The sequence below is a fragment of the Nyctereutes procyonoides genome, unplaced genomic scaffold, assembly GCF_905146905.1.
Source record: "Nyctereutes procyonoides isolate TBG_1078 unplaced genomic scaffold, NYPRO_anot_genome, whole genome shotgun sequence".
Taxonomy (NCBI): domain Eukaryota; kingdom Metazoa; phylum Chordata; class Mammalia; order Carnivora; family Canidae; genus Nyctereutes; species Nyctereutes procyonoides.
In genome coordinates, this window is record NW_026575021.1 from 8,723,631 (window position 1) to 8,748,187 (window position 24,557).

At 39.1% G+C, this 24,557-nt stretch overlaps 2 protein-coding genes across 23 annotated transcripts in view; one reads left to right on the top strand and one right to left on the bottom strand.

The window, feature by feature from the left end:
* Window positions 1-16,826, top strand: part of LNX1 (ligand of numb-protein X 1) — a 128,077-nt gene extending 111,251 nt beyond the window's left edge. For all 6 annotated transcript variants that reach the window (XM_055340958.1, XM_055340967.1, XM_055340949.1 and 3 more), the window contains 5 exons: window positions 607-741; window positions 6,805-6,982; window positions 8,568-8,796; window positions 15,700-15,858; window positions 16,196-16,826. In XM_055340958.1, the coding sequence (XP_055196933.1) occupies window positions 607-741; window positions 6,805-6,982; window positions 8,568-8,796; window positions 15,700-15,858; window positions 16,196-16,331 (837 nt within the window). In that variant the 3' untranslated portion in view covers window positions 16,332-16,826. The remainder of the gene's footprint in view (window positions 1-606; window positions 742-6,804; window positions 6,983-8,567; window positions 8,797-15,699; window positions 15,859-16,195) is intronic.
* A 766-nt stretch (window positions 16,827-17,592) lies between these two features.
* Window positions 17,593-24,557, bottom strand: part of FIP1L1 (factor interacting with PAPOLA and CPSF1) — a 72,363-nt gene continuing 65,398 nt past the window's right edge. For all 17 annotated transcript variants that reach the window (XM_055341073.1, XM_055341058.1, XM_055341006.1 and 14 more), the window contains 2 exons: window positions 18,520-18,657; window positions 17,593-17,898 (listed from right to left, as the gene is read on the bottom strand). In XM_055341073.1, coding sequence (XP_055197048.1) covers window positions 17,751-17,898; window positions 18,520-18,657 — 286 coding nt within the window. In that variant the 3' untranslated portion in view covers window positions 17,593-17,750. The remainder of the gene's footprint in view (window positions 17,899-18,519; window positions 18,658-24,557) is intronic.

A 24,557-nucleotide genomic window follows, 5' to 3' on the forward strand; every position in this document is an offset into this window, starting at 1 on the left:
AGTCAGAATTAATGATAGTCCCGTAAAAAAATAAAGGATCAAGGCAAAGGCCCTTGAAGAGGCTGTATTTGAACCTATTAAGTCATCCCTGTATTTCTAAAGTGTTCATCCTTTCCTATGTCTACTACATGTTTAGCACCGTAGATGCAGGATTTCTCCTCCTATAGTGGTAGTGCTGCTGCCACCAACTCTATTCCTTTTTCTATACTATTTACCTTCAGTCTGAGTTTTAGACTGGGCTACTACTTTACACTGTATACTCTGTTCAATCTGAAAAGTCCTTCAGATGTGGCTTATATGCAATGGAGCCATCCCTTAAAAAAAAAAAACGATGTTTGATGATGTCTTTTCAAAAACTGTTGCATCAGTCAAACCTTCCCTAGTTTTTCCCTTGAAGCAGGTGTCATTTCCTGATTTAAGATAAAGGAAATAATTCTCACGTTCTTGTCAAATTACAAAATGGGCATTGTCATGAGAAATGGTAGATACCTTTTTTTTTTTTTCATAAAAAGGGTAGAATAAAACTCACATCTTGATAAGCCCCTGGTGCTGGACCCTTTGGATGGAAGCTCTGAGAGTGGCTAATATCTGTGTCTTCTCACCCAGGCCAGTGAAAGGCGTGTTCACCTCGTCGTGTCCCGCCAGGTGCGTCTGCAGAGTCCTGACATCTTTCAGGAAGCTGGCTGGAACAGCGACGGCAGCCAATCCCCAGGGCCGGGGGACAGGAGCAGCACTCCCAAGGTGAGCCCCAGCCAGGGTATGTCTGCTTCTCCTGCAGGAAGCTGTTTCTGGGGAAGGCTGCACACTTTAACATTTCTAAGCATCATTTCTGGACTTCATCACTTGAATATTGTTTGACTTGTCTTGTAAAACAAAAAGCCCAAAGTCCCATCTTCAAGACCTGATGAGATAGCAGGTGTCTCCCATCCAAGCAAGAGGGAAGAAGGTGCAGGAGAGTTTTGAAACCTGATCTTGCAGACTTTGTATGGGAACATAATTTCAAGTGTAAGCCAAATAGATGTCATGTTTTTCCAATAGTCCTTTTGCTTAAGGACCGTTTTTACTCACTTTGAAATGAAACGAGATTGACTTGGGTTTTTTTTATTTTTGAAGTTCCCAGTCCGCTTGAAAATTGAAGTATCTTATTAAAAATTAAATTTAATATAATTATATATCATATAGTATGTTATATATTTAATATAAATTATTAAAATAATTCTGCTAATTTTAGTATGTTTGTTTTTGCAGAAGAACCCAGGAAGATAATATAAACACTTGAATATAAACACTTGAAGTACATATAACGTTAGGAAGTGGTGGGAAATGGGACAAATCAGGAAGCTAATGCTATAACCTCTCCATTGGATGGGTCTCTAAAGCAACACAAACCTCACTTAGTCTGAATTCAGAGTCCTGTAGGCTTGGCTTGGCATGCATTGTGATGGCAATGAGTTTCTAGCCACTTTTCCTAAGATCTGATTACATTAAATCACTTGTAACTAAAAAAACAAATCGATAGGTAGCCCATTCTTCTTGGAACAGAGATTAGGGAAATGTCTATCATGGCAATCAGAACCTATTGGGCTATGTTTCAATTAGGAATAACTCACAGGTTTTGGGTTTTTGAGTAATGTATACAGAAACAATAACTCAAAATCTTGATTTTTGAAACATGCTGTTAATTACACAGCCTACAAGGCCACAGCTCTACCCTTTTTTCCAGCCAGCTAGCCAGCCATGTCCCATAAATCCATAAATTCCAAGCTTATTTACAGTAAGCAATCTAGACAGACCAGGTAACTCCTGCTGAAACATTTTATGGATGAGGACTCCCGGATGTCTTTTGCTAGTAAATATCATTAGTGTATTTAAATTAAACTAATGGTATTTATTAATGGAAAACTAGTTTATTAGCTTAATCTAATTCATCTAATTCATCTAATTAATTATAGTTGGATCAACTAGACCATATGGTGTTCTAGCTCATTAAACCACTAAGCATGAGGCTTCCACCAGCACTGTGGTCTATAATCCCTTCCATCTAACCACCATGAATCATGGAAACAGCCAGGATGAGCTGTTCAAATTTTTGCTGCAATCTCTATCACATATCTAATTCCTGGAAAACATACAGAACCAAACTGGCCTAGTGGGAAATTGTAATATTTTCATTTTAAGTTAAAATAGTCTGTCTGCCTTCTGAGGTGCCCTCAAACACACACATACACACGTGGCCTATTTACAATAAAACTAAGACCTATCTGGCTCTTTGATGATTTAGTTTTTTATGATCCTACTAAGCCTTGTTCTACCTAGGAAACAACATGGCTTTCTGGAAGTAGGAGCTTAAATGAGTCAGTGAAATGCCAAAGAAGGCAAACCTACACTTGTGACACAGAAAAGCTTGTAGCCAACTGAAATACTAAAGACAAATTAGGCATCAAATGTGGGCTTGTGGCTACCTCTGTGGGAGGAAAGGGAAAGTGACCAGAGAGAAATCACAGAGGGACTTCAACTGTACTGGAACATGTATCGCTGATGCTGGGTTGTAAGGTACATGGGTAGGTCGTTATGTTCATCTTCATACTTTTTTTTTAATAAATCTAAAATGTTTTATTTTAGAAATCCCAATATTCTATGAAGTATTTCTTACAACTTAGTAATAAGTAGATCTGTGCCCATAATGTTTTTTAATCAGCTTGATTTAGTTCATACTAAATTGTGGGGGCTATTTATTTATTTATTTATTTATTACTTAAATTCAATTTGCCAGCATATAGTAAAACACCCAGTGTTCATCCCATCAAGTGCCCTGCTTAGTGCCCATCACCCAGTCATTCCATCCTCCCAATCTCCTCATCTTCCGGAACCCTTTGATTCCCAGAGTTGGGAGTCTCTCATGGTTTGTCTCATTCTGTAATTTTTTGCCACTCAGTTTCCCTCCTTTCTGTTATGGTCCCTTTCACTATTTCTTATATCCCATGTTAGGGAACATTCTGAGGTCTCTCTCCAAAGTAGGGAAGGAGCATTGGGAGAGAACGCAGATGGAAAGAAGATCTCTCTCATATTTAACTCTCTTTCTCCCCACCCAGAGTCAGGCCACTCTGGATGTGAAGGGTTCATGGCGGTACTTGGGTTTTCCATTGCTAACGTGGATCTCTTTCTCTGGGGGTCAGGGGGGAAGGCAGATGGCTGTCAGAAACACGAGAGAAAGGACGCACCTCCTGTTTGGGGTAACCCAGTCGCTTATGTGGAGCCCAGAGGTGTTTGAAGCCTTACCTTGCTCCGTACAGCAAGGCTGTTGGGTTAGCGCTGAACAAATGTGGAAGAAAACTCTGCCCTTCAGGAACTCGTATCTAAAAGCATAAATAACCTATCTCTGCAGCCAGGAAAACGTAGGTTTCAGCATCCAAATCTTATTTGTCATGTATTTTATTTGACAGACTTGGGTTTGAATTGAGTTTTCTAGTCAATGAGATAAACTGTTCCTGGAAAAATTGGGTAACTGATTCTTTCATGTGTTTTTCTGACAGTTATCTGAAAATTGATAGGTTAATTTTTATCATGTGCTAAAACATGACCTCTGAAAGCAGAGTAGTGTAGTGGGCAAGAGTGTGGAATTAGTCAGATATCTTGGGTTTCAGTTCCCAACCCCATCCCCAACCCCCCACCAGCTGTGCTTCACTGATCAGATTTGTTTTAATGTTGAGTTTCAGTTTTTCTGCCTGGATACCTTTAAGTAGATAAAAAAAATAATATTTCTTTTCCTCAAAGAGTATCTGGCCAATCTGCACATTATTCAAGGAATATTTATTCACAACAGAGCAATTAGAGCCTCACTTATTTCTATTCACTGGTGTGGCAGGCACGAAGCCATTTCTGAAATATCTTATAAGATAGATAATTTTGCTACTTTCCAAATGAACTTAGGGACACATTTTTTAAAACTAAGTATTCTCAGATCAAAGGTGTCCCTTTCAGTCACAGGTGTGCCCTATATGGGCCTTCTTCCCCACTTCATAAATGAGGTTGGGGGTGCTCTGAGTGATGACAGTATTACAAGATCTCAAAGGATATTACTATTAGAAACCCAAATAACAATAAAATAGGTTTAAACTTGCTACCTAAAAAGGCAGTTAAATTATTGGGATCTCCTTTTTTTCTGGGCAAACATTGTAAAATATTGATAAAGCCCAATATTGGCAGAATTGTGGGAAATCATCATTTTCACAATGTATTGGTGAGATTATAGGTGATCAAACTGTTTCATACGTATCAAAATGTAAAATATGCAGGTTCTTTGATTTAGCAGTTGTACTCTTAGGATATTAGCCTAAAGAAATATTTACACAAGTGCACAAGATATGTGTGTCTAAGGATGTTCGCAGTGACACTGTTTAATTTTGCAAGAGACTTATAAACAACCAAAATGGTCATCAATGGGGGGATATGACATATCCACATGATGAAGTACTAGGCAGCCGTTCAAGAATGCAAAAGAGCGTGTGTGTATGTGTGTGTGTGTGTGTGTGTACACACATATTTTTCAATGTGAAAAGATGTCTCTGTTTTCCAGAGCATTCAATACTGTGTTTTAGATATCACCTCGGGAGATTGATCTGCTACCCTGACAATATCCCTGGCTTCCATATGGAAATAATGGAGGAAAGCCCTTCTTTGTGAGGATCAGGAGTAAATGCTTTATGAATATCCCCAGGAATGAGCGGAAGCAACAGAGCAGCCAGTAAGAGTCTCTAGGTCTAGAACTTTGCCCTGGGTTGGGGGCGTCTCAGAACAGCCTGCATCTCCAAGTAGGGCTCTTCTGAGAGGTCTGTATTCAAAGGCAGAGACGTCCTGAATCTCACTGCTTTGTGGAGGAGAAAAGTCATGAACTGAGAAGGGATCTGGAGAGCGTCTCCAGAACTACTCAGGAGTGCTGGGACCACTGTATTCATACTGTTACTTATTTGTCTTATTTTGAAACTTGGCCCTGAAGAAGATCCCATTTTAGTTTTACAACTCATTTCAGGTAACCAATCTCTTCAAGGTTCTGAGGTTTATAGAAACATATAATCCAGACCTTACAAATACTAATTGTAACATATAACTTCCCATAATAATTTGTGATTCCGGATTTAGTATTCCATGGCTACCAAAAACAATTTGTGGCACCTTGTAATTTATCCATACATTTATTTCCCAAACATAGTTACCATCTTTAATGTGCTAAATGCTATGTGCAATACTAGGGATATAGTAACAGGCTATTACTGGATACAATGGGGCCATTAAAACAGACATGGGTAATTTTATACTATAAAAAGTCATGAGATAATAAATGTACAAAAAGCTTAGGCTTATCTTCATAATGAAGTGGTAAAAATGAACTCTTGTTAATGCAAGCAATAGTTCTATATGATGCTAACCATCAACTTAGCAGAAGTTTATCATTCGCTTGATTTGTTGAATAGATAATATATTCACAGGGTTCAAAAAAAAAAAAAAACATGCGGAAGGAGCCTCTTACCCAGGCCCCATCTGTCTGGTTCCCACCTCCACGCCCATAAAACCACTTTCTTGTTTCCAGAGCGTCTTCATGAAAATGTAAATATCAATACAAATTCTCTCTCCTCCCTCTTTCTACACAAAAGTTAGTATAATTACACCTTCTTTTGTACCCTAATTTTTTTTAACCAGATGAGTTTTTGAATTTTATTTCCGTAGATAAAACTGTAAGTTGTGTTCCGAGCCCTAGACTTCTCTGAGGTCAGATCAGAGGGTGACATTTATTTGCAACGCACATTCCCACATAGTCCCCTAGGTCATTACACATGGAGGAGAATACATTTTTAGATAATTATATGTTGATATAAATTCACTGACAAACAGTGCCCTTGACTCTTTTTGCTTCAAGAAAACACTGCATGTAGCTTTGATTGTTTTCAACCTAGGGTTGCTGAACCAAAATCACAGTTCTCTTAATTTGCTTTTCAAAAGTCAGTCCTCAATGTATGCTACACAATGTATATACTATGTTTTTTTTTAATTTTTATTTATTTACGATAGTCACAGAGAGAGAGAGAGAGAGAGAGGCAGAGACACAGGCAGAGGGAGAAGCAGGCTCCATGCCGGGAGGCCGACGTGGGATTCGATCCCGGGTCTCCAGGATCGCGCCCTGGGCCAAAGGCAGGCGCTAAACCGCTGCGCCACCCAGGGATCCCTATACTATGTTTTTACATCATAAAATTGAAGGGTAGAACTACATATTATTTTGAAAGACTGAAGATGCTAATTGGAGAGAACCCAGTTAGTAGTGAGTTTCTATGAAATCCATGATTCTAACTATGGAGTTCTAGAATTGACTCCCTACCTAAATTAAACAGAGGTCATTTAATTAAAATACAATTCCTTTTTTTTTTAACTTAGAAGAAAACTCCTGATACTCATGAATGGCAGGAGCTTTATGAAATATGACTATCAGGAATAGTCACTTGAAAACTTGGGGGTGTGATTCACTTTGTGAGCTATTTCTCCAGTGGTCTCCACCCTGCTCTTCTTCCGTTTTTTTTCCATTCCCATTTGAAATGTAAACTTTCTCTGAATCAGCCTAGGGGATTTGGGATAACGCTGCTCTGCTGAGGGTGACAGGCAAAGCGAGGGTTCCCTCTGCACGTGTCTTTCTCTATGAGACCAAGGACGACTGTCATATATTTATCCAATTGGGTAGGGGTTTTTTATGCGGAGGAAATGCAAGCCCCCCTGTGAACAGGTGTGCCACACTTGTTTTCCTGTCTGTGCCTTTAGCCCCTCCATCCTGTGGCCACTTGCCGTGAGAAGGTGGTAAGTGTCCGAAAAGACCCCAGCGAGTCTCTCGGCATGACCGTTGCCGGTGGAGCATCACATCGGGAGTGGGATTTGCCCATCTACGTCATCAGCGTGGAGCCCGGGGGAGTCATCAGCAGAGATGGAAGAATAAAAACAGGTAAAAAGACAAGGTACTGGGCCAGTGGAGTGTTACCGTGAACTCGCAGCTTGCTGGGTTGGGTAACTGCTTCCCGAACTGATGAGAGCATGAGATGCTGAGCTGCCCAGGACCTCTGTCACACACTGACTGTGACCGGCTTAAGTATAGTTGCTGGATTGGGTGTTTCACCCCTTGAAGTTCTTGTGGGTTGACGTGGGCCGCTTGGCTTGCTAAGAAAGCAAGTACCTGCAAAGTATGCCGGGAAGTAATGGGGAGCTTCTACAGTTATGAGCGAGTGGCTCAACTAAATAGCGTAACTTGGTTCCATTTGTTCTAAGTGATTCTTTGCTGGGTTGATCGTGTGGTGAGCCTATTCATGAATTGCTCCATTTTGTGGGTTGGGTGGATGAAATACTTTCATAGAGTTTTGAGTCAACGAGTATTAAGTGAAAGTATCATGCTAGGTTCTTTTCCACGGGTGGAAATGTCACCGTCTTTTAGTCTTATGTGTCCTAGGCTACTTTCAGTGAAGGAAAGGGGTGTCACATATGTATCCTTAATAATATTGCCAATTGAGGTAGCTCAGATGGTTGAGCAACTATGTCAAGTAAGGGTTCAGATGCACGAAGTTTCTGAAGCACCGTCGCTCAGCCCGAGGAGCCACAGGGCAGTGGGTGGCATGGTAGGGATTTCTTCGGCCAACCTAACAGAGCATGTTTTGAGGTCGGGCAGGACTCCAGGCCTTTGCCATCTGTCTCTTCCTATCTTTTTTACTCTTGCTGTGGTTATTCTGTGTGAAAAAGATGATATTCAAAGGAAGCAGAAGATCAGGAGAGAGATAAAAGAATACAAACCGGAGGTAGGAGAGGAATGTGCTTTAGTTTTCTTGCTCTTCCTTTGCACCCAAGCACCTGGGTGTTGAATGATGAGGTTCACCAAGAAGTGACCTGTTAGCGAGAGAATGTGAGCAGAGGCTTGTGCGGGATGGTGGATGGAAGTGGCCCTGCACATATGAGGTGCCTGCCCAACGGTAGGAGTGTCCCCTTTGCAGCAAATCACAATAATGTTAACTCCTTTTTCCCCTGTTCAAGGGCGTAGTTCCAGCTCCTTCTTCTTCACTGCTATAGACCCCTCTGCCAGGCCCTTTCAGGGGTAGTCTCTTATTCACTCATGTAATCCCTATTTATTGGGTGCCTACCACATGCCAGGCTCCATGCAAGCACTCAGAGTTTTGCCAAATGCTCTCCCTTTGTGGTAAAAACAAGAAACAAGAAGTAAAGAAGTAGATGATCTTTGACTAAATAGTAAACGAAGCTAGTTTATCTTCCTTCTCCCCCCACCCCTTTTTTTAAGCAAGAGCCAAACACTAATGGGTATGCTTTAGAAACCTGCAAGCATGATTTGCCAATGCCTTGAAACGTGCACACACTAACCACTTGCTATTCGAGAACTCAGCCTCAGGTCAGTGCAGGAGGCTAATGACATGCCCCCTTCAGCTTGCTCGCTCCCCCGCATCCCACTCAGTCCCTGCCCCTTTGGCACTTTTACAGAACTTCCCCTTTGCACTCTCACTAAAGATGGCTTCTGCTTCTCTGGCCATTAGGTGACATTTTGTTAAATGTGAACGGGATTGAACTAACAGAGGTCAACCGGAGCGAGGCAGTGGCATTATTGAAAAGCACATCCTCCCTGGTGGTTCTGAAAGCTTTGGAAGTCGAAGAACACGAGCCTCAGGAAGCCTGCAGCAGCCCAGCAGCCCTGGACTCCAACCACAACATGGCCCCAGCCAGAGACTGGTCCCCCTCCTGGATCATGTGGCTGGAATTACCACGGTGAGCCCCAAGGTGACATCCTTGGGGAGGCATGGGAGGGAACCACTATATTTCTTAGGGCACTCTTTTACTCTCTTGGGCTGATTCATGGCACTAGCATCTGAATGAGCCCCCAGTTTGATTGTGAGACTATTTGACATGATCCTGTCTTCCCTTTTGTTACTAAAAATGCATGCAGAAGGCCCAGGGCAGGGTGAGAGCCTAGACGTGGAAGTACTGTTATACCCTCATGTTGAGGAGCTTGGAGCTGCCCTGTATGGTTATATCAGTTGTTCATGCAGCAAAAGAGCTCTGCTGACAGGGAGAGAAGGCTAAAATCCAGTCTCCTGGAACCCACTATGGAGCCAGGGGAAGGATTCTTTCCCAAATTTGCTAGTGGCAATCCTCAGAACGTGTATGGAAGTTTTACCTCTTTAGCTTTTGTGTGGCCCTGGCTAAACATAAAACAATGCAGAAGAACTTTTTGCCTGTCCCTTGATGTTTGAGCATGTGTGGATTGAGGGTATGTTTCAGACTCTCTACCTAGTTCCTACTCTTATGAAGATCTTTAGGAAGCAACTGGGTTGTCATTTTAGTGAGAGGTAACTAGAGCTTTATGGTGAAGCCATTAAAATGTCTCAGACACTTCAGGAAAAGTTTTAAGGACAGACTTACTAAATAGCTACATGCAGAAATTAAATATTCAAGGGACAGATAAATTGGGGTTTGCACACCTGCATCAGAGCACAAATTCTTGGCCTTCAAACAGTTGCCTCACAAATTCCAAACACATGATTTAAATGTTAGATATTAGAGTCACTGAAGATGAAGTGCCATAGGATTAAATGAATAAATGTAGGATGTTTGGTTTTAGTACATTTTTCTTGAGGGTGGAGATATGACTCTCTCTCTCTCTGTCTTTTTTTTTTTTTAATTTTAAATGAGGTTTTAAAAAACATCCCTGTCTCAAATACACTGACCTAGATTCCTTTTTGAGCCTTTCCTAGTTGATAAATTATTTTTAAGATAAGTGTATTTTTAAACAGCTGAACATTGAGCACTGAGGCTGTTTGAAAACCTCCAAGCATTTTAGGACAGAGTCTGAGTGGAAGAGAGAAGTGGAAGAATATATATATATATATATTTACCTTTTACCTTTTGTGCTTGAAAGCTATTTGTCATATATTCAGAGTTCCTCACTGTTCATTCGTGTAAGACAGGACAAATGTGAGATGCTTTTCACTCCAAATACAACCATGTGAATGGCTTTCTCTCCCTCTACTTTTTGTCACTTGGCCTTAGGCAGCAATTCTCTGCTCCTGCCAGAAGTATAGTCTGGATTTGGTTCATTTCCTTTGAAAGAAGTAGACAGGAAGTGTGAAATGATGCCAGCACAGACAACACTGGTCCTCAGTCACCCTGGCGGCTCTTCGTTTCCCTCAGCCCCTCGTCTCCTCGCAGTAATATATATTCGTGGGGGAATCCCAAGGCACCAAAGGGGGGAGAAGGGTGCCCTCAGATCTGTCCTCCCAGGTCCGCTCAACAGAGGTAATCACTGAGAGCAATCCCTTGTGTGTTTTTCCAGGGAAAGTCTACATCAGGGGTTGGCAAACTTTTTCTGTAAAGGGATGGAGTTTAGGCTTCAAGAGTCACATTCTGAGTTGCAAGGATTCGGTTCTGTCGTGGTCGTGTGAAAGTAGCCATGGGCAATATGCCAATGGAGAGGCGTGGCTGTTCGTTCACAAAGACAGGCGGTGGACTGGGCTGCGGTTTGCTGGCCCCCGGTCCAGGTCTATATGTACACACACACACATAGCATACACACTACTGTGTACCATGATTTTTTTTTTATTCGTAAGAATACACTTTGGGTGTTATTTCACATGGGCATATATCAAGCTGTGTCTCTTCTCTATGGCTGAGTAGTGTTCTGTTATCCAGATGTACCATAGTCATTGAAACAGTTCCTATGAGTAGTGAACCCTCAGTTGTTTTCCATCTCTGCTTTCACAAACGATGCTGTCATAAGACCTCATAAGGGTCATACAGGGGTAGCTCCACTAGCCGTCGAGCTCGTTACAGAAATTACAGAGCATCTGCACAGCCGTGTGGCAGGCTATAAGATTACTGGGTCACCCTCTTTTGGACTGAGTAGGCTTCACATCATGTTGGTGAGCATCGAGAGGTGGTGTGGTCAAGTGCAAGGCCCATCTCATCTTTTCCTCTGTATACATGGCTTGTCCTTTTTCACCTGATTTTCCTTTCAGGTTTTTTTTTTTTTTTTTTTAAGATTTTATTCATTTATTTAGGACACAGAGAAAGGCGCACAGGCAGAGGGAGAAGCAGGGAGCCTGATGTGGGACTCAATTCCAGGACCCTGGGATCACGCCCTGAGCTGAAGGCAGATGCTCAACCACTGAGCCCCCCCAGGCATCCCTTCACCTGATTTTCAAAATAACTGATTATTTGGGTTCTTCCAAACATGTCTTTACCTTTTGTTTTCACATCTTGCATTCTCTTGACTCCTCTCAACTGTTTATTTCCCTTTGTTTCCTCTGCTTACTCTGGTCTGCCCTCCATGTTCATTACTATGGCTTGTCCTTTCCAGCTTCTACTTTCATTTTGGTGGTGGCTTTTATTCTTCCCTTCTTTGTCTTTCTACTGTCAGTTCGTTTCTTCTCTTGTCTCCTATCTTCCTGGAAATCTTACATCTCTGCGGGGATCTCTGGTTTATAGAGGAATTGTTTCAGGACTATTTTAAATTCACGGTAAGGTGGTTGGGTTATAAATTTCATTTTCTCTAGAAGCATTTCACTCCTGTGGCAGCATTTTTCTGGCAAGTGGTTTCTGTGTTGCTGTTTTCACTGTTCCTTTCCGTTTTTCTGTTGTCCTGAGTGTCTGTTTGCTAGTTCTTTTTAAATCTCTGAGTTAGGTCAGTTTTTCCTGGAGCAGCTATTGGCTGGAGGTTCACAAGGAGGAAGGAACCAGGGCCATCTTCCAAGTGGCAGAAGCTTCTCTTTATGACACAGGGTTGTGTTGCTTTACTTCTCTCAGACCAAGATCAGCAGTCCAGGTGCATCCCTTCCTCCAGCCAGGATACTCCCTGGATGTAACGGGTTATCTTGTTGGGGTTTTCGTTGTCTCACTTGTGTCCTCCTTTGCAAACACCAGCCTGCCTGCCCTGTGGGAGTGGGTGTCCTGCCTGAGTGGGCCGCTCCCTGCAGGCCCCAGGGCTCCAGCTGCGGACACCTTCTCTTCCACTGCCTCTGGCAGTTGGTTCTCCCTCAAATGCCATGACCCAGTTTTGTTTTCAGATGGAGTTTGCATTTCTGTTTCCAAGTCTCCTAGGTGCCTTTACAGTGATTTTTAAAAGCAGAAGGGGAAACATAATGTTTACTCTGACATTTTGAAACTACAAGTATGTCCATCCTGGCATTTTTCAGACATCCTTAATACTCCATTATGTCCCTGGATCAGGCCCTCAGCTGGTATCAGGATGCGAGCACTCAGTCATAACACTGCTACAATTTTTATGGATGGTAATATGCACTCACATCTCTAAACTTGACGGCAGAGAGGTTCAAAGACCCCAGTTTCTCCTCAATTGATGCAATACCATTGGCCTAAAGGTCTCAATACATTTGGCATGACTGATGTCCTAAGAATTTCAGCCATTTATCATACCTCGGCAAAAGTTACTTGTCTGAACTGCTATAGACTGAGCCTGAAAATAGATATTTTTGAAAAAAATTCACCAGAGCATTTCCCTCCCAGTTATACATTTACTCAAAAACATTTTCCCCTTTCAACGAACAGATTTTGAGGAAACCTATTTGCCCTAAAGTAGGATCCAGTCAGTTACCTAAGATTCTCTACCAATGAAGAAACATGGTATCAGCAGGTCTAGAAACAGGAAATCCATTTCTAGGACATTGTAATCATGCCCTCGGGTACAGTCCAACACACAGAAAAGAATATACATGAAGAAGATAGTGTTCATACCCTGAACCAGTGGCTGCCTGTCTTCAACCAGTGGGTGTCAGATATAAGCAGTAGCAGAGAGAGTAAAAGTGGGTGATAAAGGACATTGCAAATATATCTCACCCTTATTAGCGGTGCCTTCTGTGCCGGGAGTGACCCCTGGGCAGGAGCTCCAGATACTGTCTCAAAGCTATACAGATTATCAGGTGCCATTCAATTGAAGGGGGTGGGGGGGATGCAGAAATCACTGAAGACCTTCTGCTTTGTTTTCTGCTGGCTTGCAGGCCCAAACTCCACATCTGGAAGTCTTTCAAAACATGCTGTCATCTGGACTAGTATGACTAGAGGAGAGATGAGTTAATATGTATTACTGTTATGCAGGCAGAGGGTGCTTTGGGAACGACTTTAGAGTGAATTAGTGAGAAAAGTGGCAACATTTTTTTTTTTTTACCAACCTCTTTAACGTATGGCTTGAACAAAAGATAACTGGACTCTTCCATCTACTTCTGCATTCAGTCTGTTGCCAGGTCACCTATTGTGTGTTGTCTGAGTTTAAATGCTTATTAGAAAATGGGAATTTTTTTAAAAGGCAGATCATGTCTCATTCTTAGATAAAAGCATTTTTTCACCTCTACACTCCCTGAAAGGTATTTTTGAGAACCCCACTTTGTTAGTGTAGGGGCTCAGTGAAATTCTGAGGTCCTTTGAGAAAAGGGGAATCTTTGAAGGAGATGGAGAAGGAACAGCCAGTTGAAACAGAAAAATATACAGCTTCTTGAGCAACCTAAGACTTCACCATAGTCCTTAACATGGAGTTGATCTTTGAAGTAACCATAACTTTCTTATTGGAGGAAAATTACTAAACTCCTTGCTATTCTTTAAACTATGCCAACTCTCCTTCAATGAGGCCTAAATTTAGAGAATGAGTTCAGAATAGGAAAAAAAGCTCACATTTAGAATTTAAAGTCACTTAATATTTCAAAGGTAAATCCTCAACATTGTCAACCAAAGACAGCTTCCACATTTCCCAATGGGGAGTGAAGTAATTCAGCTTGAAAAAAACCAATGCCCGAGTACACATTGGTTCCAACTAACCAAGGTCTGACTTTGAAAGGGTTTAACTTACTGAGTTCTTGCTGCTACAATGAAGTTGAAATACTCCAAAGGAAGGAAAGCACCTAGTGCAAAAAATACTAGTAACACTGCTAGCCACTTGAATGCACAGCCAGAGGGCAGGGTTTTTACCTGTTCTGTTCACCGATCTACCAAGTGCCTAGAGTGTGGTACACTCAGTAAACATCCCCAATATCAAGAGTCTAGGAAAATAGACACAATTTGTGACTCAATATTAAAAATTTTATACTAGAACATAATAAATTTTAGATGCTGAGGTTTACAGCTTATCCACATGAATTAAAATACCCAGTAAGGACCAATGTAAAGTCCAAGGTGATACTCAATGTAAAAACTCAATGGACAATGGAAGGGTAAATACTTGTTTCAAAGTATTGTTCTATGTACCCATTTCTGTTTTAAGGAATCATGGCTGGGAAGTATTAAGATAGATATTTGCTCATGACCTTGGGTAAGAATCAACCAATTCATGTGCTTTCCTTTAAATATTGAGTATAGGAATGTAATGCTCTGGTGTTTGGAGAACTGCCAATTACCTGCTTTGTGTATGAGCAGTGAACCATTATGTAAAATATGGTATCTCCTACCGGATGAATTTATTACTTACATCAAATCGGTGAAATATAGCTGATGAATAATTTACAATCAAAATAGTTGCTTTATTTAATGAAAATCATTTTTCAGCTATCAGTGAGACTGATTATAAATTATTTGTGACAAGAGATACAAAACAAAATCGAGTTGAACTTCACGACTACTTTTTAAAGTTATCCCCCAAAACCAAAGCTTATTTCAAGTTGCAATCAGCAACACCATGAAAAATCATGTTACATGGATTATCAAGGAACAAATGTAAAGACCAACTACATCACTTAACAAAACCTTTCATGAGACGTTTTATTGGTTTTTCAAAAAGCAGTTACTATTTTAAGGTACAGCTTATAAACAAAACAATATCTTGAGTTTTACCAGTATGAAAATGCCGATTTTTCTTCCAAAACCAGTTCCTGAACTGGGGGATTTTAGTTAAATCCAGTTCCTGACACCACCACCACTTGTCACAACTGTAACAGTTTACACTTGGCTTGTACATAGATGAACACTGATCCAGCTGCCACTGAATTATATTGAGTGTTTCCGTCTTCTACCTTAGGTGAAGATTCTATTCACTTACAGAAGACCTGTGGCCTCTCCTTCTCCCATTCCTTCTGTAACTTCCTATTCAGTTTACTATTTTTTTTTCCATTATGAATAATTCTTATCTTTAAATGTACCTCAATTTCCATTCACCTTATGCCTGCATGCTTCTCTATAACCTATCAAACACGTGAAACTACATTTAAACTGGTGTTTTTCGAAAGTCAAAACTCTGGCAAATGCATTAATTTTTTTTGCCACTGAGATTAATCATTTAAAGGATTTTTGCTTTCATTATATTCACAAGTAAATAAAGATATGATATTGCTAAGTATGTTTGAATTTGGTTCATCAATAAGGATTTAGGCCTATCCAACTTGTTTAATATAAATTGAAGCATTAAATCTTTAAGCCAAAAATATGATTATCTTTCCCAGTAAACATGTAAGCAGAATATAATATTTTTTAAAGGGTGTTTGGCAATGGAAAATAGTTCAACTAGAAAAAGCCCGCTCGTAGCACAAAGGTCACTTGGCTATGACAGTTTTGAGTTAAGAACCCCTCCACTATTTAGCCTGAAAAAATGTCAATAAAGGGAATGGGAGATGAATCAGAATAATTATTTAGAGTTCAACCTAACTGCAGATATACTGCTTACACATTCTATTTCAGGTACCTGTATAACTGTAAAGATGTTATATTACGAAGAAACACAGCTGGAAGTCTGGGCTTCTGCATTGTAGGAGGTTATGAAGAATATAATGGGAATAAACCTTTTTTTATTAAATCCATTGTCGAAGGAACACCAGCATACAATGATGGAAGAATTAGGTAATAATGACGACTTATTACCAATATTTTGTTTTATATATGCAAAAGTTTGGCCCCATTAGAAGTAACACATGTATTATATACTGTGTTTTATCGGTAAGAAAAACATTTACATAGCATTCAATTTCTAAGAATTCTTTGGTCCCATACAGCAACTTCCTAGGCTTTTAGTGTCCTTTCTAACTTCTAACAGAAGCCAAATAGTTTGCAGAATTTAATTAGAAATTTATGTAATTAAAATTGACAGATGGAGCAAAAACTGAGACCACCAAATACACTTGCATTGACTTCAGCTATGGATCAAAATGTTAATCATGTGGTGTTTTATGTTGTTTAGATGCGGAGATATTCTTCTGGCTGTCAATGGTAGAAGTACATCAGGAATGATACATGCTTGCTTGGCAAGGATGCTGAAAGAACTTAAAGGAAAGATTACTCTTACTATTGTTTCTTGGCCTGGCACTTTTTTATAGAATCAGTGATGGGTCATAGGAAAACAGAAAACTACAGATAAGCTAAGTTGAAACAATGTATTTATCTTGTCAATTTTTATATTTAAAGGGTACACTGTAAAAATGTAAACTCTTGTCAGGAAAAGTATGATCCAATGAAAGCCAATTACACCTCAGAAAATGTAATACTCAAAACATAAATCTGAATAGCTTTTATTCAGTGTGGAAGATTTCTCATTACTCCACAACTTTAAGTTTATATTTTTCTATTCATTAAAAAGATCTTAAAAGGCTGAGATCATTTGTATCCCCCCACTGGATTCAAATCCTACAATTAAAAATTTGGTATATGCTGAGGTCTGTAAAGGGTATATTATGGGCATTTAGAAAAACAATTTACAGCCAGAGGATTTTAAAAGTGCACTGTTGAAAATGTTCATCAAATGAGAAATAAATATTTTTCAAATTATGGTTGTCTTTTAGTATACGACATTAAATTCATTTCAATTATCGCTATTTAAAGGATCCTAGTAATTCATTCTTTCAAAACCATGTTGTTACCACCGCTCACAAATACATCCTAAGGCTTATCCCTAAAAACGCTCACAGAATTATAAACTTGTCTTCTTAGATTTAATAGGAGAGGACTAATCTAAAGCTCTTGTCCTTTTCCTTCACAATTAGCTAGTAACTGTATAAAACCTCCACATACTGCTCATCCAATGAGCTTTGGAAAAAGCATCAAGAAAGGCCAAACCAGCTTGACCCCAGCTCATAAACAGCCATGAGACAATTCAAGTTTGTGTCACAGTGACGCGTGTTTGTCCACGTGCCTGCTATAAAAACTACCCTTAGGGCAAGTTATTTTGCAGACACCAGCCAAATGCCTTTAGATTTTACTAATTTGGATATAAAAGTTCCCTCTTTAGTTATACCATGAACCCAAATTAAGAACACTGAAAACCTATCAAAAAGTTGTGATATCAAAACTGTATACGGGTACTTTAATACAATAAGCAAGAGTGCCACAGCAGTATTGATAAAGACTACTTTTAATCTCAAGACCCAGAGGTGCCCTTTTGCAGTGCAACCTCTTGAGACTGGTATTTGATTAACTCAAGAAAACTATGGCCAAGGTGAAACCTTAACCTTTATCAGATACTGTGTGTGTACATAGCTCTTTAAAATTCCCTGCTGAGTGACTCATTCACATTACTTTCTTGGATATAAAGTCATTGCTGTCTTTATTTTTTTTAAATATTACAAGACAAAGATTTTTAACTTAACATGAAAAATTTACTCTTTTATTTTGAGAAAAAAGTTAACTTTTCATACTAACAGAACAAGATTAAAAGTAAATTTCTTAAACATTATCCAGAAAAATAACAAGATTTATGGTACATTTCTGGCCCTAATATACACAACAGGCCATAGCCATGCCTACTCAGCAGGTGCAGCTTCGGTGCTCTCCTGTTCAGGGGCAGGCTCACTGCCTGCTTCTTTTCCTTCTTTGCTTCTCTTAGATTTTTTGTGCTTGTGTCTCCTGTGACTGTCTCCTTCTTCACTTTCATGGCGACGTCTACTGTTACTGAAAAGGAAAAAAAGTTGTGTTCTTAAGTACGCACGAGATAAGAAATATCAACCTACTATGTCTAAGGTGAATTCCCAATATAACACTGGGTTTTAAATAAATTCTTTTTCTCAAACACACTTTGAGGAGTAACCAGGTATGTGACTTTTATATGGAGATTGTATGTACAGTATAGGTTCACCTGCACCTGTTATTATCCTAGATTCTCAGACCCCATATACTTTATCCTGAAAAACTATTACAAATTAGAAACTGAAGCACTAAATCGGAACAGGAAACACTGTCTAGGGTTGATCCTAAACCAACAAACAACAGGCATACAATTTTAGACTATGAGGCCCTGAATTTTCTTTAAATATTAGTATTACTGGTTCATAGGCTAAATAAACCCCTCCCCTCTCCCAACAAGATAGTAATAAGTCCATGAGTACTAAATGAGGTCTTTTTAGATTTAAAAATTTTGATGAGCCTCTAAGGAACCAACTATTTCAACACATTACTCTTAATCTTCCAATTAGGAACACATATGCTCTACTAGTTATTTGGAGAGGTTTTTAACTTTTTGCAGTCAAATCAATTTCTCTGAGCTTCAAAGTGATTCACTATAAAGGAGCAAACCTTCGAGAGGACTTGTGTCTGGTTTCCTCCTTCTCTCTGTGTCGTCTTTCTCTGTGTCGTTCTTCTTTCTCTCGACTTGCTCTGTGGCGCTCATAGCCTCTTTCTGCATACTCCCTGTATCTGTATCGCTCTTCATCACTGAAATTGGAATAAAAACTTTTCATGACAACTGGACTGTTTAATTCTGAATAACTTCAGACTACAAGGGATGTGATCTGAGACCAAACCAGAGGACCTCACACTGTTATTAGCATCTTACACAGAATAGGTGCAAAATATTTATTGAATTGAGAAGAAAACAATGCCATTCCCAACTAGCACTACATCTAATATAAAACATGTAATAATTACACGTTAAAAGTCCAATTTTGTTTTGTGCTTTCACAGTTGTTACAGAGTAGAAATTGTATATACTAGTTTTTTTTTTTCCTTCCAAGAACTAGGAGCTATAACAGATTTAAATTTTAATCAGCCTCATCTTCTTTTATTCCTTTTAAAATTAAAAGCATGTTTGTATATCTTTGATTTCTAACCAAAATTCTTTTAGAATCTTTGTGTGCTTAAGATTTTACAAATAATAAAAATATTCAATTCACAATGGCTAGAGAGTGGAAAGTAGATGAAGGTGCTTAAGTTTTTCAATCACATGAAGAGTGCATGCTTCCAAGGAAGAGGTACAGACATAAAGAAAGGGACAGCAGAGCAACTTCTACAATATCCACACAAAATGCAGGCAAAACACTACCCGTGGACAAACTTATAGTCTGACATACTATAGGGGAATGTGTGTGTGGCTAGGGATGGGGGGATTCACATGGCTGACAGCAACAAGTGCATATACCTAGGCGCACTTCCATTTCCTGATTTTGGATAGAATGAACTGCCGAAACAGGGACTGATGGCTAGAATTAGACGGTAGTCTTTTTTTTTTTTTCTTTTAACCTCCCTAGATCTGTCCTCTTTTCATGTCTCTTCACTTATATTCTTCTCTCCATCTTTCTCTTAATCCTTCAAGCCTTTTTTTGGGGGGAGGGGGGGTGTTTCAGCACAGAAGTCAACAATTTCCATAACCTATCAGAAACTCCCTTGGAAATAAAAGTATCTTTTAGAGCACTAAATAAACAGCTTTGGTTTCTAGAAAGATCTAATGTAAGTCAGTAATCTGCATGACGCATCAAGATGTTAAGGCATTTGAGTAAGACAGGACACAATATCAGATGAAGCCATATAAAAGAGAAAGCTTAATTATCATCTCCTACCAAAAGCAGTGATTCAGTAGTGCTATACCTAACAATGCCTACTGCTGACCAAGTTTTCACTGCCTGAAATACATTACACATTTACAAATTTTACTTAAAGTATACCTATTTATATATACACATATGCCTGTATGTGTATCTGTGAATATACACATTTTTCTAACCATAAATATGTACTTTTGCATTTGGACATTGGAAGCATGTCACCTGAAATACAATGTGATAGGACAAGCAGTACAGAGTAGACCAAGGATCACAACCTGATTCTACTAGTGACTCTATGTGTGACCTGGGTAAATTACTTAACCTCTCTGAACCTTGGCTTTCTCATCTGTAAAACTGGCAACAATCATTTTCAAGGTTGTTGGTGAAGTGGCATAACAGTTACAAAGTGCCTGGCACAGTAGTAGGCCCTCAATAAGTGGCAACTAGCAAGCAGGCTCCCCAGGTTCAGTCAACTGAATGCTAGATTTTTTAGAAGCAGACCCTTTCTGTAAAGGTGACTGACTCTCCAGTATCATTTTCAAAAATAATTACTATGACAAATGAATATTATCATGAATAGTACCCTTATTAAAAAAAGAAAGAGGCCTCTTTGTAACGGATTTACAAATTGGGTTTACATAAAAATAACTAAGGTCAATTATCTCAATCTGTCATTTATAACCCTCTTTCCCCTCTCATCCTAATACCAATTCTTGTTAGCTGTGATGCCTTTAAGATTCTGAAGACGGCCATATGATGATAACCATACTAGAGAAATGATATAAGATTCAGCCTTATACACAGATCATATGAAGAGGCATCCTTCCATCACCTTCTCTGATACACAGCTGCAGCACAGAGGTTTCTCTGGGCCTGGAAATCATTACAGCTCATTTCAAACATCCTACAATGACTAACCTTCTTGCTGGCCCACACTTAAGTGGCCTAAAAACCAGATGTTGAAACAGGTCTATGAATTTCAAAACAATGACCATGTAATTTGTAACACAACACATACATATGACATACTGCAAAATGTCAGTCTTTAGAAAAAATGGCCCTTACTTATACTTCCCTCGGATTTCCCAGAGAACACTATTCCTGGGATAATTCAGAAAAACACAAAATTCCTCTACCTTATGCCCCTCTGGCTTGAACTTTTAGTCAGATTTAGGAAAACATGGATTCCTAATGCCCTACAGCTTAGCATTCTGAAAATCAAATATGGTTTAACCATTAACACTTTTAGTTTCCATAAAAATTGAGTAGCATTTGTGTGTGTGACACTGAAGAATCTGAATTTAGCCTCAAATATTCTATAAATATCTATGCAAATAAAATTTATGAAGTCTAGCCAAGCAATTCATTTTAGTCTTCTTTCCTATCAAGTTTACATTCAGCATCTTAAGTTGTGAACATGTATATTCTAGAGATAGCAGTGCTATCTCAAAAATATCCATTTGAACTACATTAAAAACAATTCAACTTTCTGAAAGTATGCTCCTGAATTTAAAAGAATCATGCACTATGTGACTAAAGTTAACAGCACATATAGTACCACAGAAATACAAAACCTATACACATACATACACACTTATGTATCATACCTTTATACTTATTTATAGTCAGTAAAATTTTATCAGATGCCTACAATGTATAAGTCATTATTAGCTATAGGAGGGAAAAACATTAATAAATCCTATTGTTTCTTATGCCACATTTTTTTTTGGTAAAATTTCAAACTACTAATCAGACCTAGTCACCTTGATGATATTATGTGCTTAAATCGGTAAGACTATTGTATGAATATTTCTGTATCCTCAGCACACAGCTCTGTACCTGGTACGTAACAGGGATCAGAAAATGTCAGTTACGTGAATAAATGAACTGTCTCCCCCCACCCATAAGAAAGGACATAGGGAACAATAAAGAAAATGAAAAGTAACAGATTTTTAAACTACCTAATTCCAAGACCAGAAAAGATTTTAAGTAATCTCAACCACAGGTTCAGTACACAGAATGGCTCTCTACCATGGTCTTCATTTCTCTGTGTCCATTTCCTAATCTGCCACTGTCCAAATTTAGATAATACCTAAGGACCTTTTTTGGATTAAGAATTCTATAAGAACATGATCACATCTAATACAACAAACGCTGCCTGAATCAAGTATACGCTCACATCCTGAATTGATACATTATTCATTTCATTTAGCAAAATTAGAAAACTGTCTATGTACCTTATATTTATTTATCTCATCTATTAAAAGAGGTGGTATAAAAAAGTTCTGTGACTCGTCTCATTCTATATTGTGATGGTATCGAGACCGATATGTTAACGAGATGCCAAAATTATTGCTTTCTTGGTCATAAAGGTTGATTTCTATTAATTTCAAAATCTGCTTAGCTAACAGTTTTACTCAACAGCTTTCAAAACTGTTTCTTCTCTACTACATTCATCTTCCTCCTCTGCAATGTATAAGTCATTTTATTCACTGCCTGCCAGGCATTATTGTACAAAGTGCTGAGAATACAGAATGGAAGATGGTGGTCAATGCCCTTACACAGGCTTGCTAAGAAACACAGGTTTGGTTTTTTTAAAAATTAATTAATTAATTTATTTATGACAGACACAGAGAGTGAGAGGAGAGCGAGAGCGAGAGGGGGGGGGGGCAAAGACACAGGCAGAGGAAGAAGCAGGCTCCACGCAGGGAGTCCGACGTAGGGAGCCCGACGTAGGACTCGATCCCGGGTCTCCAGGATTATGCCCTGGGCCGAAGGCGGCACGAAACCGCTGTGCCACGGGGGCTGCCCCAAGAAACACAGGTTTTAAAGAAGATACATTAAGTACTTAGGAACCATGCGAAGGAAATAATTCAACTTTCATTTGGATTCAGATGAGCTCACAGAAGACAGACATGAGCTGGACCCTGAAGAATCAAGTGAGGCAGAGAGGAGAGGAATAACATGAACAAGGAAGTATGAAACAATAAGGAATTTTCAAAAAAGCAACCTGCTCAGCATAGCTAAGACGGGGGTGTATACTGGCTTGAGGGAGAACTGAGGTTAAAGTGGAGGAGGGTGTAGGCTCAGCATGGAATCCACCTAGGGACTCTCTCCCCTCAGCACCCCCAACGCACACTCTCTTGGCTCTAGAATAAAATAAATAAATCTTAAAAAAAAAAAAGAAAGTGTAGTGACCTGGGGACGTTGTGGACCATAAGAAAAACTGAATTATTCTCGAGGTCAGCAGTACTTGCCAGTACACCACAGCAGGATATAAATTTTTTTCAGTGGCACAAAAAGTTTTAGGGAACCAACTTCCAGATTCACAACTTCCTTATTTATCTTTCTTAAATCTGAACTGCTTAATGATATACCAGCAGGTAAAACATGACACTTCTCCAGCCAACCTCTTTTCTTATCATCAACTTTCCAGTCCTTTACAAAAGGCATTCCTTTCACCAATTTTACTATGATACATCGACTCAGGGTATGTAAACCATCAGGGCTTTAAAAATATCTAATTTAAAATATTAATGTCAGATCTATTTAAGAAACAAAAAACCTTATATAAGGCTCTAAGTCTTCCTGTATTATACATTTTTCTGTCAAAGATAAACTATGGAGTTAAGAAATGGGATGTGTCCTGATGTTCTAACTTCAGGTACATTGTCAGTGTAGTAGAAGTCCTAACAATTTTCCTTGACCTAGTTCAAACAAACAAACAAAAACAAAAAACCCCACACAAGTCCCTTTGAAGGGAAACAAATCAAAGTGCTGAGGGACAGCACCTTATATTAAGTGAAGAGAAAAATGAAATCAGACCTCCCTGATAAAAACAGAGTGTGATGTGGTTGTCAGGCTTGACAACAGCTGTCTTTTACCAACTATGTTATATGGTAGCTATTTTCCATAAATGGAATGGGGAAAAAAGACAACTCATGAAAATAAATATTTAACACACATAAAGATGTTTTATTTTTTATGGATTTTTTGCAAAGATCTATTAAAATTAATCCTTTCTGAGCACATTAAGTTAAATAAGATGCAGCTAAAAGAATCAGAAACAGTAACAAGTCTCGGTAAGACTTCTGGTGTTCTTCCATGTAAACTGGGAAAACTAGATTTTAATTCCTTAATGTACTGGATTGAATTGTATCTCCCTCACAAAAATGATGTTCAAGTCCTAACCCTCCATACCCGTGAATGTAACTTTATCTTGGAAACAGAGTCTTTGCAGATGTAATTACGAGGTCATATTGGATTTGGCTGCCCCCAATCTAATGACTGCTAACCTTATAAACAGAGGGAAATTTGGACACAGACACAGAAGGGAGGATGCAATATGAAGACAAACACACATCAAGGATCTCTAACAACTATGAGAAGCTGTAAGAAAGCGTGGAATAGATTATCCATCAGAGCCTATCAAAGTGACCTAACTCTGCTGACCCCAGTATCAGACTTCTAGCTTACATCATAACTGCAGAGAGACAGTATCTGTCATTGCAGACTGCCAGTCTGTGGGACTGTTACAGCAGCCCTAGGAAACAGTTACACTGAATAACAAATACTTTCACAAATCAGGTTTCCAATTCTCTGCTTTCAACAAAGTCGAGTCATGGCTGATAGGGCTGACAGATCCTTAGAAATAATTTTAAATATAGGTTAACTGTCATTCTGACCTATCACTGAATCTAAAGGTGCTCAAATAATTAAATGACAGAGCCACAACAAAATTCCATCTTTTCTCATTTAAGTATTTTACGTGAACAAGGTTTCTCAGTGCTTACA